The sequence below is a fragment of the Salvia splendens genome, chromosome 3, assembly GCF_004379255.2.
Source record: "Salvia splendens isolate huo1 chromosome 3, SspV2, whole genome shotgun sequence".
NCBI lineage: Eukaryota > Viridiplantae > Streptophyta > Magnoliopsida > Lamiales > Lamiaceae > Salvia > Salvia splendens.
The window spans coordinates 41,025,650-41,044,655 of record NC_056034.1 but is presented as its reverse complement, the minus strand read 5'-3'; the positions used below and the strand labels follow the sequence as shown (position 1 = coordinate 41,044,655).

Below are 19,006 nucleotides of genomic sequence, written 5' to 3'. Positions count from 1 at the left end.
TTATGTTAATAATTTTAACTATTTTATTTATGTTTTCATAGACTAATAAATTAGTATAAAATACTATCAAAATACGTGAGAATCGTGAAATTAAGAAAAAATATCTATGCAAAAATAGGATTTGGAAAATAAAGATCTTGAAAAGTTATAAATTTTTATTTTTTCTCAAGATTCTTATTACTTTCCTTTTTCAATAGTAGAACATCACATAAATGGAAAATTTTACAAAATCAAAATCAAAATCAGATCACTCTCAAAGCTGCCAAACAGAGATGATTATAAAGAATTGTACCATAGATAAATGAAGTTAGAGAAAATCGGGTAATTGAATGCGTACATCCGTACATATTAGAATTGAGTACTACTACTAGTCGACTACTATATATTTGTTTAAGTAAATTACTTTAGCTTATAATTAAAATCAACTTTAATAATTAAAGAATAACTAATACCTAAATCTTATTGGACTCGCTCATTACATTATGGCACGGCCTATTTGCCTAACTAGATTCGACCCGGCCCATTTGTCAACTAGATTCACCCGGCCCGCACCAGTCAACGATTCACGAATCACGATCAGAGCCCTATTTAATCTCCGAAAATCAGCTGTGCGGATTTCAGATAAATAAATTGATAATTCCGAAATCCCCAAACAAGGCCTTACGAGATGGCATCGCCGGTGATAACGCCGGAGGACGTGCTGGAGACGCTCATGAACGATGGGACCATCGACGCGATCCGTTTGAAGATAATCAACCAGCTTAAAGCCAATGTGAGATTTTTGCATGTTTGTTCTTTGATTTTTGTGATTTAAGGGATGAGGTTTTGTAATTGACGCTTCTATTAGTTTATTCGTGCATTGACGAGCTCCATGACTGCTAAATTGGTAATTGTTTTGAATTTTTATTTCTTTGGCTGATCTTGCGTTCGCGTTTCTAAGAATTTTTTCAGGGAAGCTTTATCCATGAGCAATTCGTATTTTTCAGTTAACCTCTTTTCAAAGTTTTTGGATTTGTGAAGTGTTTTTGGGAATTGTGTGAGCTCACATTTCGAGTAATGAATTTTGTTATTGTTGAATGGAGATATTTTCCCTCATTTAAGTTTTGGGAGTTGAGATGGAACTAGTGATGCATGGTTGTTAGTGTTATTGATAATACTGTATACAAAGGTAGTTTACATTTTTTGGTGTTAAAATTGTGTGGATACTTCTTCTTCCATCACGGCATGTTTCCTTGAGAAGTGATGATGGGCAACTCTTCTTGTCATGTTGATGGTAAGGATTGCCGGCTGAAACCCCAACTGCTCTCATAAGCTAGCTCCAAGTGTGGATTTGCACCCAACCTTATATCTAGAGAGTCATCCATCCATCCTTGATGTGGGATGCAAGAATTAACAGGCATCACATCCAGGCATATCATACATTGTAAATGGTGATATGCGTATTTTGTGAATAATGTCTATAATATCGTGGGGTTTACTGCGGATTTATATGATTGTTAGGGAGCATATGTTATGATAAAGGAGATGTATCTTAAGAAGCTTGTAATGTAAATTTAAGCTTGAATGAACTGTTTTTTGGCCGACTTATATGCATCTAGTTGTTCATCCCAAGAATTTGTACGTACTGCTTGGATGCATGTAACGTATTGAGGATGACTGATATGCATGATTTTCTTTATCTCCTGCTTTTGTTCCCTTTCTTGTTTGCACTTAAGCTAGAGAATGAGGAGCTCCCGTGTCTTGTCAGTCATTCCACAAAAGACTCTTATTTTTCACTTTTTTTATATTTTTCCTTCCTTTTGTGTCATAAGTTGAAGAAATCAATGCATCTCTATCTCAACAGTTCATTAAGACTCCTGAAAAAGCCTCAATTGAGAGTCTGAGACATAACAATACCCCTTCCCAATTCTTAGGAAGTTAATTTATCTATATCCAACAAGAAGATTTCTTCAGTTGCCTGACTCTAAAGTGCCATGAGCTTGTGACATGTGGTGGTTGTCAACATACTTAATGAACTGCTCAGATATCATTTGCATATGGCACGCCCTCCATTTTATAAGTGATATCTACTTATAAATCTTCTTGTTTCAGTTCTTGTGGATGTTTGGATGGTTGGTTCTTTATTTCGTCGTGGACATGGAGATTATTTAATTATTTCACTGTATTATGAATCGGTAATCCATAAAAACAAAAAAGTCATTGTCCTGGATTTCTTGCAGGAGGAGCTAAAGAGCAACACAATAAAAATGGTGGAGCAGAGTAAGGTTCTCAACACTGCTGGTGCTGAAAAACAGACAAAGCGAGAATTGTTTGATTCACTACGACAAGAGCTTGAGTAAGTTACTGGTACCCTCCTGGAGTGCTTTTAAGCCATAATAAATTCTGTTGTGAGCATGCTGATTTTAGTGTCCATAGTGTGTTGCCTTGGCATTCTGAGAGAGTTATGTTTCCTCATATGACTTACAATGATCGTAGATTTAGCAATGAGTCTAAGGCAAATGAAATTTAAATTGCTTGTTTAAGAGAAACTATCTTTCATCCTTTTCATTGGGTTTTAATCTCTAGAAGGCTTGCATGTAGCTAGCTACTTCCTGCCATTCAAAACATTGAAGTTTTGCATTGTCAGTGGATTTTCAGCTTGCACTATCCAGATTCAGCATGATGCTTTATTATGACAAAGCATATGCAAACTGGTGTGTCCCGTTTGTTTCTCGGGAACCAGAACATGTAGTTTGTTTCTTCGGAACCAGAACACAATATGTAAGAGTTAATGTGGTTGCCAACTATATGCAGGGCTCCTGTACTTGAGAAGGCTTCTAGATCAGTTTGGGACTTGATCTTAGATCAAAATGGCTTGGGGAAGGAGATTAATGACACTGTCGAGAGAGTCTTCTGTCAACTGAGTGGTTGTGAACCTCCATTGTTTCCTATGTCTAGCTCTGAAGCGCAGCCAGCGAAAGACAAAGAGGTTAGTCCTTCTTCATCATCCAAGAAAAGAAGTTTTAATGACATGAGCACAGAAGAAGCAAATGGCATTGCACAAGAGTTGGGCAATGGCTCAGCCGTTCCTGAGAATGTTACAAATGCAAAAGGACCGTCACCTAGTTCCAAATAATAGAAATGACTTCACAACATGGATCTGGCTTAAGTTTGTGTTGTCGAGAGCCCGAATCAGAATTGGTCCCTCCAATTCTAATGCCATGTCTTGGGCATTGGAGATTGGACTATTGGACTTGCTCCTTCCATGATCTCTGTGGAAAGAAACTGGAGCAGACACGTAAAGTAAGTACTGTCGTTATGAGTCCTCCTTGATAGATTATCCTTACAATAGTTGGATCTCCTTTGGATGTTGTGTTATGTAGACATTTTAGTTTATGAATCTTGTATTAGTGATCCCAATATTTTGTCAATCTTTGTATGCCATCTAGTTAGTAAATGACTTGTAACATAGGATAGTCCAAAAAAGTCCTAAAGAAAAGTTTTGATTCCAGGAGCCAAACATGCTATTATTAGCCGTTTTCTTATTTTAAGGTTTTATATGTCCAGCTGTATGTACTTGACTGGCTAGTTCAAAAATCTTCAATCTGGATAAAAGAGAGGGAATAAATGGGGTAAGCCCACCACTGTGAAAAGCTTTATTTGTTTATCTATACTTGATTTAAAAAAAATAAATTAGTGAACCATGGTTGTGAAGCTTTTCACAAAAGTTATTGAGATCGGTCACTTTACAATTTTCATCTTTGTATACTCTCTAATATAATCATTGCTTTTTTTTTTTGAAAATTCTACATAGTAGGCCTACCTGTCATTCTTGAGATAGCCAAATTGTAGCCAAATTGTTGTTTTCTTGACCTCCAAAAACCTTACCCAATTGGAGACGTAACTTATAACCAAATCAATATTAGTCTGACAAATGATTATCAAGATGGCTATGACAATAATTCATCAATTAAAATTCGCTTATCTACTTAATGATTTTATATTACAATAATACAACAACTAAGTCCTCTTATCTTCTTATTAATTTATATTGCAATAATGCAAATACCAAACAAGTTGAAAGAATTGCTTGGAATTAGCTAGAGTTTCGTCACTCAACTACAATAATTTGGCTCACTAATCAAACTATAAGTTTTCGCTAACAAGATAATAGCCACTTTATCAAATCTTTTGCTTTTTAAATTTAATTCTACACTATTATCCTTACAATTTTTTATTCAATTTGCAGCATTTAATTAACGATGAATTATTAGGATTAGTTATGTATACTTTTTATTTACATTCAATTTTTGTAGTGATACACATGTTAACTGAAATTCATTTATAATAAAAATAAATAGTCCTTATTTTGAGTGTAGTCTTTTATCTTATGGATATTGCATCTATGATGGAAATACAATGTGAAATAAAGATGAAAAATTACAAGAAAAGCAGAAATATCATAAGTTTGTTCTAGACATCAAATATGTGGCTACTCGGTTTTCTTTCTTGAAAATATTAATCAACGATACATCACAACCCGTGGCAGACTTTTCAACATCAAGAACTAGATAGAGATAAAATTTTGGCTCTCCAAACTTTTTCTTCAATTTATAAAACCTTATCCACATCACAAAGTCCATTCAATTTAATACTTCCAGTACAATGCACACACTCACACATACACAAAGATATAAATATATACATATATTTTGTGTGCTATCGTTATCCATATGGGGATTAGTCCACCATTTCTTACCAATTGTATATGCCCTTAGCTTGGAAGATTCCTTCTAGCTTCAAAATTCTTGTATTTCAATCAACCTTTCTCATTATATAAACCCCTTTTCTCAACCCTTACCAGTTATCACCCTCCATTGTTCCTCATCATTCACATTTTTCTTAATCCAAAAAAACCCACAAAACTTCTTACATCGTTCAATTTTATACCATATTTATAAATCGTACTTCACAGACATGATTTCCATGCAAAACTCCATTTTTTTCATGCAAAAATCTTCTCTTTTTCTGATATGAGTGGTGTCATCTCAGCATTCTTGTCTAGAATTAGACTTCTCCAATCATTTTCAGTAGTTTTCTTATACTGGTTTTACGTTTTTTCATAAACAAAATCTAATTAATCCCACCATCATTTCCTTAAAAAAACCAAGAAAATCTAGTCCATTCTTGCATCACAAGTAGTTCAAAAATCCGAATAATTTTTTTTTTATTTTTTTTTCAAGAAAATCTAGTCCCACCTTGCATCACAAGTCCAAAAATCCCAGGAAAAAAAAGAAAATTTGAAAAAAGCAATGTCAGCCATAAACATAATCTCGAGCTCATCGGAGGAGGACGACAAGAAGAGGAAGAGGAAGATCTCGAACCGGGAATCAGCTAGGCGTTCGAGGATGAAGAGGGAGCAGCACATGAAGGATTTGAACGACCAGATCTTGTATTTCGGGTCCAAGAGCGGCGAGCTCGCGCGGAAGATCGACGAGATAGGGCGGCGCTACGCGGCGGCAGAGGCCGAGAACAGAGCCTTGAGGCTGCATGGGGAGGTGCTGAAGAAGAGGCTGCAGTTGCTGGAGGAAATGGTGGATTCTTACAATAGAAATTCTTGTATTAATGTGGAAGAAGATGACGATGGTGATTGTTTTGTGAGGGATGTTTTGAATGATTTTGATGTCGAACGGCCATGGCTGCAGCCGGCTTTTCAGTCTCAGGCTGTTGATGGGATTTACCAGTTCTGATGGGGGAGGAAACACACAGATGTACGTGTGGGTGTGGGTGTGTGTTTTGGTGGGGAGAATGTGGATTTATCCATGGATGATGACTTGTAAAATAATGTAGAATGTGCCTTTTGCAATTGTTGTAATTTTCTTGTTTTTTCTAATATACAACACTTCATTTCGTTATGTTTTTTACTTTTCAGATTATATATAGTGCCATTTGATTTGGCATAATTCTTTTTCACAATCACTTTTCATTAATTTAGTCACACACATTTACATTAATTTACTTACATTAAATTTCATTTTAAATAGAAATAAGTCAAAGTCAAGTAGTGCGGATTGGATCGTTATCAGATCAACATATGATCAACTCCATTCAATATGATTTAACCTAAATATGACATGTTAAGGAAACTCTCAATCTGAACATCAATTCAAACCCGAATGACCCACACATGACACCAATCTGTTAGCAATAGATACAATATAGATTGACACGACACGATAACGATACAAACCTAATATTACACGTTAAAATCTTATCATAATTGCGCAAAGAATAAAATTACAGTAATATGGAGTATTTTTTAATGGGTTACCCGAACTCAACCTGGCCAAATCCAAAGATTCCGAACCCAACCTAAAATTATCGGGTTCCTAATGAATCAACCCGATAAGTATTTAAATTCAGTAAGGCTTAATCCAAACTTATTAATAGTACGTGTTTATATCAGTTCAATACCTCAATCAAAAAATATAACTGTGTACCGTTACTAATTCATTATCTTGTTTTTGAATCGACTGGAATGACATCATGAAATGATAAATCTATTGCATCTTTGAAAATATAAATAATTTTGGTAAAGCATACTGGTTGAATCTACAAAGGTAACAAGTACCAATACCTATAATTTTGGTAAAGGAGAGTTGAAATCACCTTATTAAAAATAAATTTTTTTTTTCATAAATAGTGTGTAGAATAATTTTCAGATGAATCAAAATGGAAAACTATAACTATTTTTATAGGGAGAGAGGCTGTATGGTGTTTCTATGCGTGAAAGAGTATGACTACTTAATTACTTATGTATTTAATTAACTTATGTTATATTCGTCACATGAGCATATGGTTTAGTTTCGTGTTTATCATGTCTCAATAGTAAAATTAAATTAATTAGTAGCTAGTCGTGATTTCAAACACTATTGCCATATTAAATTAGCTGTGTTCTACATGTGGTTGGTATGGTAGGTTTAAGAAATTAATTAGTTTCAAAAACTTAAATCCTTTTCATTTTGGACTGCACAAACATTTCTTCATCAATACGCATTTTCAATTCTCCACATAATCAAGAAACATTGTATTGTCAAAATTCACATTTCTCCAAATGGCTTAGAATTCCTCGAAAATGAAATGAAAAGCGACATGTATTTGTTTCTAGCGATCATACTTATTCACCAAATTAGCAATATTTAGAAGCAAGCGCCAACAGCAACGTGGACTATTGGATGACTGCTCAATAATTTTGGCCTAATTTGGTAGTAGTACTATAAAACTCTCTTCCCACAATTAATAATTTAAGTATTGTATTTAGGGTTAATAGTTATTTAAATCATAATATTTGGTCAATTTCAAGTTTGACCACATAACTTTTGAAATTAAAATATTAAATCATGAACTTTCAATTTTTTTTTCTCCATTGTCTCATCCATGTACAAAATGTAGTATTTTGACGATGTTCGAAACAACATTTTTACATTAGAATAAGAAAAGAAATCAGAATATAAAGAAAAAAAACTAAAGATTTGATAAAGTAATTGATTAGTATTAATTTTTTATCCTAATTGGTGGAAACCTTTTTTATTTCCTGAAAATTTAAAAACACATTATTCACGTGGAAGGGAGAAATAGAAAGAAACTCATATCACAGTATATATTTAAAAGGATCGAGTTAGAGGTTGCCCATTACATAACTATGTCTTCTTAATTACAATGAAGTTTGAAATGATCAACAGAAAAAATAAATAATTTCAGAGCATTTTTTAAATGCTGATACAAAATAAAAAATTATTCGATATCGGAAAAAGAATCCCCAACCAAATGCATGACCTATTGAGAATTGAGAGGATGCATGCATTAATTAGGAAATGGGATGAAGACAATTTCTATTATATCAAGAATAGAGTGCAAGATGTTAATGCCTCACCAAGTTCATCTAACTTTATTTGTACGTGTTAGCAATCAAGCACAATCAAGCTTGATCCTGATATCTAGGGGTGAGTAGGCGAAATCAAATATCCGAACCGAACCAAATTGAAATTTTGAAATTCGGCTCGATTTTTTCGGTTTTTTGATTCGGGCGGAAAAAAAATTGAAAAACCAAATTACTATATTTTAAATAATAATTTTATATATATATATATATAATTTTATATTATATATATATATAGGGTCCTATTAGGTTGAAATTTTTTAGCTTAATTGAGTATTGAGATGCATTTTCAGCCACTCATCCACAACATTTTTGAAATGTCAACTGCAAGTAGATTATGTCAACTCGAAGGTATTATCGTCAATAGTCTGCATATCAAATGTCAACAACTTATAGTTGACATTATATGTGTATAATTGACATGAATTGTATATGTAGTTGACATTATATGTGTAGTATAGTTGGCATAAATTGTATATGTAGTTGACATGGATTGTACACATAATTGATATTATATGTGTGAAGTTGACATAAATTGTATAAAAAAAAGTATTTATTGTATAAAATGTACCATGAAATTACCATTATGCCCTTTCATAATTAATTAATCTAAAAATATTTTCCATGTGGAAAATTCTGGACCACTCATTTAATAAAAATGAGTGACTGATAATGCATCTCAATTCTCAATTGTTCACAACCCTATATATGTGTGTGTGTGTGTGTGTTTTCGAATTTTTTGGGTTCGATTCGGTTTGGATTTTGAACTAAATTCGGTTTTTCGCATTTGTTCCAACTAGATATCAGTAAGGGTGAGCATTCGATTTTGGTTCGGTTTGGACAAAAAACCGAACCGAAATCCGAATGCTCATATATCTAGTTGGAAATAGAACAATCAAATCCTATATATTTCAGCTAAGTATTTCTTTCATTGTACATGTCCCTTCAAAAGGGATAATTCATTTGTGTAAAATAATTAAGCAATACAAAACAAAGAACGAAAAATGAACCGCAACCCCAAGGAGTTCAGGTGGAGCTGCCACACCGAGGGACGACAAATTTAATTGAATTTTCAGGCCCTCCGGTGATGGGGTCGTTTGATCTCCACCCACCCTATCCGGATCCGCCATTGCTTACATAGTTACATACATAGAATAAGGGTGTTGGGTATAAATGGAATTGAAAAAGGCATGCGAATTTGTTTACCTATTGTGTTTCCAATGTCAGATTTGCTAGAAAGATCATAAATAACTGTATTTCTGATTAACTGCATAAGCTGGAAGTGTGGAATGGAGATGAATTGAGTCTTGAAACCAACATTCCTACACTCCATGCTCTTGCTTAAATTATCTAAACTTCCACACAGACAATGAACATATTGGTGTCTCCTTCCAGCTAACAATGAGGGAATCTCCATTTAATCCAATTGTGCAACAATCTCCACACTCAAATCTATCAAGAATCATTCTTGCATGCCACTTTGCCAAGTTCCATTTCCACCATCCCAAACCTTCCAAGAAAGGCCCTCCACACCTCTATCCCCACGATCCGGTGCCCCCTCTCTCGCCCCTCAGCCACCACAGTGTTCCTCACAACCGGGCTGAGGATATTCGCCTCAATAAACGACCTCTCCGCACCACCATTCCTCAACAAATCCCCCAAACTGTCGAAATAAGCACCACAGAAGAGAAGAGACTCAACAAAACGGTCCACAAAGGCCGGGGAGTTCACATTCCCTTCGGCCTCAGTGATGACCATCACATTAGGATTGATCCTCCTGATGATCCTCATCAAGATATCGAGCTCCCTTGGCCTCGAGACGAGCTTCTCCAAAGCATGCGCGCTGTGGACTATAAACTTAACACATTGGAAGAGAAGTCCACATTCAAGGAAGTGGCTATAGCTCTAAGCCTCACACCAGCCTCCTCAATCACGGTGCTCGCCTCAATTGCTATGGCAGTTATCTTGAAATGTACAGGACGGTCTGGTGGACCCCACAACGTGACGGAGTTCAAGATCAACAACGTGCACCTTTCTATAACCGGATATGCATTCCACCATTGATTGAACGGCAGCAAACTGCGTGACCTGAGAGAAAGGCAGCTGTGGCAGAGCTCGGGGCAGTGGGATCTCGTGGAGTTTCCATTTTATTCGTGCACTTCCCTTGTCCTCGTTCGATCTTTTCAAAGAGGGCTTGAGTGAAATAGTACACTAATCTTTGTGTTTTGTTCATTTGCTTAAAACTCTGCCTGTGGCACTCTTCAAGAAGTTTGCTTGCAGAATCAAACTGATAATTATCCACTTTCTCTGCAGATGAAAGGAGGTCCTGCACGAGACGAACATCCGCAGCATTCTCTCTGGAGAGGTCTAGAAATACATCTGCATATGGATGCAGATAGAATAAAGTTCACTTGCACATGCCATCTTGGACAGGATGAAGTTGGCTGCAGCGAGCTTGATTACATGATTGATCGACATTTCTGAGGGAGGCAGCGCCTTCACTTCAGCCTCGTTGCTCAGTCTAATCCTACTTCTGCAGCCCCTCAAAATCTCTATAGATGCAGGTGGAAATGCATAGGACTTCTCCTCCTCATTTGCTTCAACAAGTGGTGAGTTTTGAGAGTTGAGACCTGACAATTTTGCTATCTCTTCAGCACAAAACTGAAATGGTGAAGAAACAATGGTTAGATATTAATCATCCAAAGTGGCAACTTGTGCTAGAATTTTTTTCTCTCAGTTCGGGGACTGCACCAGGCTTCGATCAGCATCGCCTTCTCCGTATGCCTGAAATTCAGAACAACATGAAATGGTTTCATCCAAATTTCTTGAAAAGTATCTACAATCAATTTGTTTTAATCAATTTGTACAAATTCAATCAATGACAAGAGAAAACAATGAGCTTAGATAAGCCAATAAACTATAGTACAAAAAGTTCAGCCAAAATTATTTTGAACACAGCCATTATACTATGCAGCTAGACAATGGAAAAAAAAGAAATTTATTATTTTAATTATTAAAATATCTTAGTAAAACAATAGGACTGGACAAAACACATCTGAATTTCCCAAGTAAACAGAATATCCTTGTTTACTGCAAACTCCAAGGTAAGAGATATAGTAGTAGTTAACTTATTTTTGATGAAGTTAAGAGAAAAACATCAAGATATGTACAATGTGGGATGCTTATTTTTGTTTTCTTTAATGAAAAAAGCTTAAATGAAACTGGCAAGATCATACATTTCAAAAAGTAGTTTCTCAGAAGCTATGCAGAAATTAAAAACACAATGGAAATCAAAGACTAAATTGATCACATTTTTTGGAACATCCGTTCAGATAGTGAGCACGTTATGAAATAGATGCAAATGAACAATGCATACAATAATAGTTTAATGAGGAATAGAAAAATACCAACAAAGGAAAAATGTACCATAAAAAAATCTCTGTGTTTTCTCTAATGAAAAAAGCTCAAATTAAAATTTAATCAAGACCTTGATAAGGGATCACCATCTTGAAACAGTTAACCAAAACTGGCAAAAATCATTCATTTAAAAAAGCAGTTTCCAAGAAGCTATACAGAATGCAGAGCAACTAAGAAAAATCAAAGACTATTTCATATTTCTTGGAACTTCCATGCAGATAGTGAGCACATTGGTGTGTCTTTCCAGTTTACAACGAGGCACTTCCCGTTCATACAATGCGTGCCGGAATCCCCACAGTCGAACCTCTCAAGCACCAGATTCGCGTGGCTGATGGCTAATGTGCTGAGCTCTGTCTCCACCATTCCAAACCTCTCAAAAAACTTTCTCCACACATTTATCCCCACAATCCGGAACTTCCTCTCCTTTCCCTCGGCTGCCACAATGTTCCTTATGGCAGGGCCAAAGAATCCTATCTCAAGACACGACCTCTCACCATCGCTCTCCAAACAGTCCTCTACATACTCAAAGTTAGCTCCATAGAAGAAGAGGGCCTCAACGAAACGGTTCACAAAAATCGGAGAGTTCACATTTGCTTCAGCTTCAATCATGATCATCAAACTAGGATTGATGCTTCTGATGAACTTCATCAAGGCCTCCAGCCGGTTTGGATCAGTGATCATATGCCTTAAGGCGAATGCTGCATGGACTACAACAGTTTCTTCCGGATCGAGATCCAATGCGTTTTCTTGATGATTTAGGACATACTCTAAGCTGACCACATGGAAGGAAAAGTACAGATTCAAAGACTCAGCCAAGATTTTTAGTCGAAAACCAGCCTCTTCTATTGAAGGATCCGAGCTCGTTGCTACAACAGTTATTCTAACACGCTCAATCGGATGATCTGATCTCTCTGCTAGATTTTGTATCAAGATCATCATTTGTGTACCACAACAGATATTGAGATCAACAATATTCACCTTTCTAGATCTTGAGACGTGGTTCGCCACTGAATGAATGCCAGTGAACTGAATGACCTGATTGAGAGGCAGTTTCTGGTAAACTGCAGCTATATCAGAGATCTTGGCTATGGAGGAGTCATGTGGCGAGCTATGCAACACGTGTTTGAATCTCCCGGTTTTGCGCTCGATTCTTTCGCAAAGAGCTTGGTTAAAATAGTACACCAATCTTTGCATAAATTTCATTTGGTTTAACCTCAGCTTGCTGCACACTTCAAGAAGCTTGCCTGCACAATCATACTGCTCACTGCAGACTTTCTCCGCGCACTTCAGCAGACTCAGCACGAGCTGAACATCTCTAGCGTCGTCTGCAGAGAGGCCGGAGAGGGTGCTTGCAAATGTATGGCTAATATTGGAATGGATGAAGTTCGCTGCAGCCAACTCAATTATAAGATTAGCTGACAATTGAGACGAAGATTGAGTCTGTCTCCGTGTCTTATTTTCAACGCCAATGCTCCTTCTGCAGCACCTCGGAACCTCCAAGGATGCAGATGGAAGTGTAGGTTGTGAATCTTGAGGTTTGATCTCGGAAAGTATTTTCATAGTTTCTTGACAATCTTGAAATGGTGGAGAGACCATCTCTAGATAAAGATAATCGAGGGAGACAACATTAGCTTGAACTTGCAGCTCTTCATCAATGGCGTCGTATACCTGTAAGAAGCCAAGATCAGAACAATACATGATAACTTCAAAATGAAAGTATTGCATATTATTGTACCTGTTTCTGATTTTCTCCTTCGGCTTCCTTGGCAGAGGCATTGCTAGAGCTAGACATGCCCCCTTGCTTCACGGATTCCTCTTTCTGCACGATGTTGTTATTTATACCGAGTCTCCAATGCGTTGAGCTGCTTAAAGATTGATGTAAGTTGGAAAATTTGCGACAGTGACCTTGTTAAAGAAAAGACAACAAAATGGTTTGTTGTCTTGTGTATAATTTCAGTCATCTTATTCTCTAGTCATTATAAGGTGATGGTTCAGGCACTAATGGTTCATTCCTTTTGGTGGCACTTACAATGAAAATTTGGAAGCATCTACTTGTTGTTTTTTTATCATAGACAACGATGTGTTTGCATTACAAGTAGCTGTTTTTTTGTTTCTTACAAATAATGTGAAGGGATTGGACACAACCACACATGAGACATTTGATGTTACCTAGGAAAGAAGATGCAAAATAACAATGCAACAGAATATGCACAAACGGAAAGCAAACAAATTTATGATGAGTGCAAAGCTCATACATTCTATTCCGAAGCCTAAAGAGAAGACAAGCATAGATTTTCGTCCAATAAGACGACACCAACATAATAGTAGTCTCCGTTTTAAAGATAGACTGCAAGAACACTCGCTCTGCAGTTTTAGCAACAATATGTGTCTGAACAAGATGACACAAAGAAACTCAGATAAACGAGGTTCCACAATGAATGTTAAGGCAACCATTTGCGCTCCCAAGCAAGTAGGGGAGTTAAGGAAAGCGTTTGAGACGCGCTAAACAGGTTGATCCATAGAAACTAAAGCATCTCCAAACAGAAGCAAGAAACGGAATGGGTTTAGAAATGGAAGAGAATGCTGCACTTTGGAGATGCTTCACACATTATTTGTGTAAAAAATAAATTTTTTCATGACTTTTGTTGATTGGAATAGAATAACCTCTTAAGACATGTATAAATAGAATAAAAATACACCATTGTATTCATGAGGCCATGTAACAAAATTTTGAGATAGCTACATATGCAAAACTGCAAGATTTAGTGCAAAATAAAGAGAATTGTTTCTGGAGAAACTGGATACTTAATATATTTCAGAGCTTTTCCTCACCTTCATCATTGCTGAACTTCCAAGCAGACACAAACCGAATTGGGATCCCGTTCCAGCCAATAATCATACTTTTCCCGTTCATTTTGAGTGTGCAGGAACTCCAGCAAGGACTTCCTTTCACCATCAATCTTGCCTGATGCATAGATGGCTGGCTGAGCTCCGTCTCCACTAGACCGAACTCTGCAAAGTATTCCCTCCACAAATCAATCTTAAAACATCGCTTAAAACCACCATCTTCACGCATAATGCCATTGCAGATCACCTCCTGAAAGTATATCTTCTCCACTATCTTTCTGTACTGGTTTTCCCGTTCCAGGCAGGCCTCTAGGCTGTCAACCAAGGCACACATGAGAAGGAGCGCCTCCTTGAACCGAGGAGCAAAATCCAGTGCATTGATATCTGTCTCCACATCAACAACTATCAAAACGAGAGGTTTGAGATCCTTGATCCCTCTTAGTAAAGCTCCAATACCCTCGGGGCGATCTGATAATGGTATGAGACAGAACTCCATGAAAACGGCCACTGTTTCACCGGCTTCCAACTGCAGACGATCCTTCTCAAACTCCCAGGTCTCCAGATGCAGAAACATCAACACGAAAGGCAAATTCATAGACTCTGCAAAAGATGACAGCAAATTGCCTGTTTCTTCAACACTATCTCTAGCTGAGCATACGGCACTGATCTTGAGCTGCTTCACGCCTCGTCTGGCTAGAGCATCCATCACTAGTATCCAATACGACCCAACCCGAAATCAATGAAATGAATTCTCTCAGCTGCTGCAACAGAGTCAAGAATGGTCTGAACCCCAGTGAAATTTGAGATCTGGCTGGAGGGGAGTTTCTGTTCAATTTCGACCACATTAACTTTGAGATCCATCACTGCTTGTTCGATATCCACATGCTCGACCTCTCTCTCAAGATCGATCCTTCCTCTCTCCACATAAATCCTTTCCCTTAGATATTTACCAGAGAGTGTGAGAACTGTTTCAATAGGGTGACCTTCAAGAGAGCCTGAGAGGGCTAGCACGAGCAGCTCTTCAGCCTCATCATAATGTCTTTTAGCGAGCTTTTCAGAAGCATCGAGCAGCCATAAGACGCGCTTCAAATGTTCAGCACAATCAGATTCCACAAGTTTGTAAACATCACCTCTTTTTTCATGAGTGGACTGAGATAGTACTATTTCAGCCATATTCATGATGGTCACAGCAGAAAGAAGCTGAGATTTCGAACTCAAGCTGTTTCTTTCTTCTGATTGGAGACGATTCAAACGCTTCAGTTTATTTCCGTACCTGTTTAGGAGCGCAAATGGTTCGCGTGGAACATCACTCTTGGCCTCAATGTCATGAAGAGGAAGCTCCATGTTGACTTCTTGAGGCATGTATTTGCCAGAGCTGCCTGCAGAGTGAGAGTCATTGTCGAGATATAAGAGTATTTGAAACAAAGCAAGGAGGCAGGGGATTCTGTTTACACGAACAAGAAGACAGACTCTTATACCACCCACCCGTTTCTTGATACAAACTGTTCAATGAAAAAAATAACCTTTTCTCCACAGCTCTTCTTAAATTTCTCGAAAAGATTGGGACATAAACAGATACAAAGATAGAATTTCCGTCAACATTACGTGAATCAAACATAACTTGACGTTTCTTGATGAGAATCGCCCCCTCTTGCAACACAAAGGAACAAAGAAAGTGCATGACAATAACATCTACTTATAAGAACATGAGTGATTTTTTTAAACTCTCCTAATGGTAAAAATTAGATTCCTAACTGAGACCTGTTTTGTTTCAAATGTGCATTAACTTTGAGATCAACAACTATAAAATTCCAAAACATGGGAAATTCACTGCCCTATATAACTTCACAAATTTTTTGACCAAGTTTTCAAAATAGGGGTAATTACACTATACATACAAAAAGTTTCAACAATGTTTCAAATTAGTTCAAAAAATTTTAAGTTCACGTATATCATACAAAAGTTTAATTAGTGTTTAAATTGATACATTCCGTCTAAATCATTTAACACCGTTAACTTTTATTATTTTTTTATTGCATTCTCTCTCTATATTACCTAGCAGAATTGGTTTAATCGATTATGTTAACTAGTGGAAATTCCTCATCAACTTTTTCATTAGTTAATGCAACTTTCACCAGCATCTCCATCGGTCTGGATTCATGGAAATTCCTTTGTCTATAGGAGTATGTTTTAAACAAATATGTTCATTTTAATTTTGACTTGCTCCTTTCATGTTGTGTTACATTTGCTTCCTACTTGTTTTAATTAATTAAATCCTATAAAAAAATAGTACACGGTGAGCTTGTTGCTTGCTTGGTTGAATTTAAATACTGGAAATTCTGTTGCTTCGCTAGCACCTAAGGATGTATTCTAATGTTATGGCTAATTCATCCATCAATAGTAAAATTTGAATAAAATAAAACAACAAAGAAAGAAATTAGGAAAACAAGAAGAAGACTAAGAGCATGAAAACAGAACATAATTGGAAGCACATGGCCAGGATCATTTTCATTTAGCACAGTTTAGTTTTCGACAGCAATTAAGAAAAGTAATGAATTTTTTTATTATTGCAAGGCATAACTCTTGTATAAAATAATAATAAAAAGTTAACGGGGTTAAAGATGTAAGCGAAACTTTTTGTATATATATATATATATATATATATATGGTAGTGATTTATGGCAAACACCCCTTAACCATATAACTAGAGAACAAATCATAGCCACAAGATAAAAAAATCAAGGGCTAGTATTAATTTTCAAATTTAAGGAGAAATTAGTTCCCTCACTCACAAATTTACTCCATAATAACAAGGCGGGGGTATTGTGGTCATTTCATAGCCAAAATCAGAGCGGAGAATAGAAGGCGGAGGGGTGGTGGGGGTGAGGGAAGCAGGATTTCATCAGCCATGAGAAGTGCCAAGAGGAGCATGAATCGGAGGTGGATGCTGCTGACATGTATGCGGCGGCGCCGGTGGTGGTTTCTGACGAATTTTCTGACGAGATTTGGGCGTCCGACGCCATGGGGGTTTCTCGGTCAAGATCGATCTGCAGTTTCAGAGGCGGCGGAGGCGCCGATGAGATGATGAACGATTGCGCGCTGTCGAGCGCTAAAATCTCCTACGTCACGAGCGGGATCTTCCTCGATCTCGACAAGCAATTCGGATTCTTCAACGATTCGGAGGCGCCGCCTCGGCGGAGCGGCTTCAGAGGTCTGGAACAATTTGATCGGACGTATAGCTTACCGAACAGGATCGTTTTTCCGGCGAAGGAGAGCGATTTCAGCACGATGGATGAATCGGCGTTATAGATTTGAAGGTGGATTTGTCAGCGCCGGAGACGACGGAGGGCTGCGGCAGGGGCGGTTTTGCAAATATTAAAAGTTGTGGGGGGTTAGCGGGATTACGATGAGTGATAGGGGGCTGAAGCGAGGAGGTGTGTCCCACAAAGTTTGGAAATGGATATTCAAGTATCCTCCTGCAAATAAGAAGGAAAGAAAATGATGATGATGATGTTGTTCACATACTCATGTGTTATGCAGTTATATTTGAAGATTTGTTGGTGGAAACAAAGTTCATATTCAGTTGCTCAGTAAATACCAGATACAATAATTTCTAATTTTCATGCATGGTTTGTTTAACTTAACGGCAAATTGAGATATGAAGTTTAGAGATGAGACAATTTGATTATGTTAATTAGTTGAAAGACAGCGACAAACAATTCCATTTGAGTTGTTCCATTACTGATTGTTGTTGTGTCAATACTGTTACTATGATCCGCTATTCATGCTAAGAGTGATGTGTTTTGTAAACCAGAGTGAAGTAAAACCATGCTAAGAGTGATGTGTTTTGTAAACAAGAGTGAAGTAACATCGTAATGAGAGTGATGTGTATTGTAAGCAAGAGTGAAGTAAAATCATGTTAAGAGTGATGTGTTTTGTAAACAAGTGTGAAGCAAAATCATGCTAAGAGTGATGTGTTTTGTAAACAAGAGTGAAGTAAAATCATGCCTAAGAGTGATGTGTTTTGTAAACAAGAGTGAAGTAAAATCATGCCTACGAGTGATGTGTTTTGTAAACAAGAGTGAAGTAAAATCATGTTAAGAGTGATGTGTTTTGTAAACAAGAGTGAAGTAAAATCATGCCTAAGAGTGAAGTGTTTTGTAAACAAGAGTGAAGTGAAATCATGCCTAAGAGTGATGCGGTTTGTAAACAAGAGTGAAGTAAAATCATGCCTAAGAGTGATGTGTTTTGTAAACAAGAGTGAAGTAAAATCATGCCTAAGAGTGATGTGTTTTGTAAACGTGAAGTAAAATCATGCCTAGAGTCATGTGTTTTGTAAATAAGAGTGAAGTAAAATCATGTTTAGAGTGATGTGTTTTATAAACAAGAGTGAAGTAAAATCATGCTAAAATTACTTTAATGGGGCAGAAAAATGAATTTAAAAAAATGAAAAATGAGTATACGACAACCGCTTTTCATCAAAACGGCATCTTCGCCAATTCCTCCACATCATTTCCGAGTACATGTAAAGCCATTTTGATATCAATTTGACATTACGGCCCAGCTGTATATTCTCTCCATTAACAATTTAATTTCATTACTAATTTACAGTTAAGGAAACCTCATCATGAAACTTTAATCAGCAAAAACATATTAAATTTTGTATATGCAGGAAAACCTCTACACAACATTTCCCAGAAAATTAAAAGTAGGAAAGACAACAAGTGAGATTTTCAAGGCATGAATTCATAAGGGGTTGGGAAAAACACACTTGTTTACTCAAAAATAGGCGTTGGCTTTTTATAGAGTGATCTGACACGTGAG

General features: G+C 36.8%; 4 protein-coding genes across 4 annotated transcripts; 2 read left to right on the top strand and 2 right to left on the bottom strand.

The window, feature by feature from the left end:
• The first annotated feature begins 635 nt into the window (after nt 1-635).
• Nucleotides 636-3,539, top strand: LOC121793522. The gene is made up of 3 exons (XM_042191543.1): nt 636-772; nt 2,220-2,335; nt 2,794-3,539. The coding sequence occupies exons 1-3, from the start codon at nt 668-670 to the stop codon at nt 3,113-3,115; spliced, it is 543 nt and encodes a 180-aa protein (XP_042047477.1). The 5' UTR covers nt 636-667; the 3' UTR covers nt 3,116-3,539.
• Nucleotides 3,540-4,726: 1,187 nt separating this feature from the next.
• LOC121793711 (bZIP transcription factor 44-like) lies at nt 4,727-5,894 on the top strand. Its single transcript, XM_042191753.1, has one exon. It carries the CDS (start codon nt 5,292-5,294, stop codon nt 5,727-5,729), a length of 438 nt encoding a protein of 145 aa, XP_042047687.1. The 5' UTR covers nt 4,727-5,291; the 3' UTR covers nt 5,730-5,894.
• Nucleotides 5,895-11,354: 5,460 nt separating this feature from the next.
• Nucleotides 11,355-14,302, bottom strand: LOC121793814 (DELLA protein RGL1-like). The gene is made up of 3 exons (XM_042191852.1): nt 14,168-14,302; nt 13,071-13,197; nt 11,355-13,003 (listed from the first exon to the last, which is right to left on the bottom strand). Exons 2-3 carry the CDS (start codon nt 13,125-13,127, stop codon nt 11,528-11,530), a joined length of 1,533 nt encoding a protein of 510 aa, XP_042047786.1. The 5' UTR covers nt 13,128-13,197; nt 14,168-14,302; the 3' UTR covers nt 11,355-11,527.
• LOC121797036 (DELLA protein GAI1-like) lies at nt 14,151-14,888 on the bottom strand. The gene has a single exon (XM_042195772.1). It carries the CDS (start codon nt 14,886-14,888, stop codon nt 14,151-14,153), a length of 738 nt encoding a protein of 245 aa, XP_042051706.1.
• Nucleotides 14,889-19,006: the final 4,118 nt, after the last annotated feature.

Coding starts and splice junctions, on each gene's coding strand:
- LOC121793522 (XM_042191543.1), top strand. CDS start 668: ATGGCATCGCCGGTGATAACGCCGGAGGACGTGCTGGAGACGCTCATG. Junction 773..2,219: donor TCAACCAGCTTAAAGCCAAT/GTGAGATTTTTG, acceptor GATTTCTTGCAG/GAGGAGCTAAAGAGCAACAC. Junction 2,336..2,793: donor TCACTACGACAAGAGCTTGA/GTAAGTTACTGG, acceptor AACTATATGCAG/GGCTCCTGTACTTGAGAAGG.
- LOC121797036 (XM_042195772.1), bottom strand. CDS start 14,888: ATGGATGCTCTAGCCAGACGAGGCGTGAAGCAGCTCAAGATCAGTGCC.
- LOC121793711 (XM_042191753.1), top strand. CDS start 5,292: ATGTCAGCCATAAACATAATCTCGAGCTCATCGGAGGAGGACGACAAG.
- LOC121793814 (XM_042191852.1), bottom strand. CDS start 13,127: ATGTCTAGCTCTAGCAATGCCTCTGCCAAGGAAGCCGAAGGAGAAAAT. Junction 13,004..13,070: donor AAGGAGAAAATCAGAAACAG/GTACAATAATAT, acceptor GGCTTCTTACAG/GTATACGACGCCATTGATGA.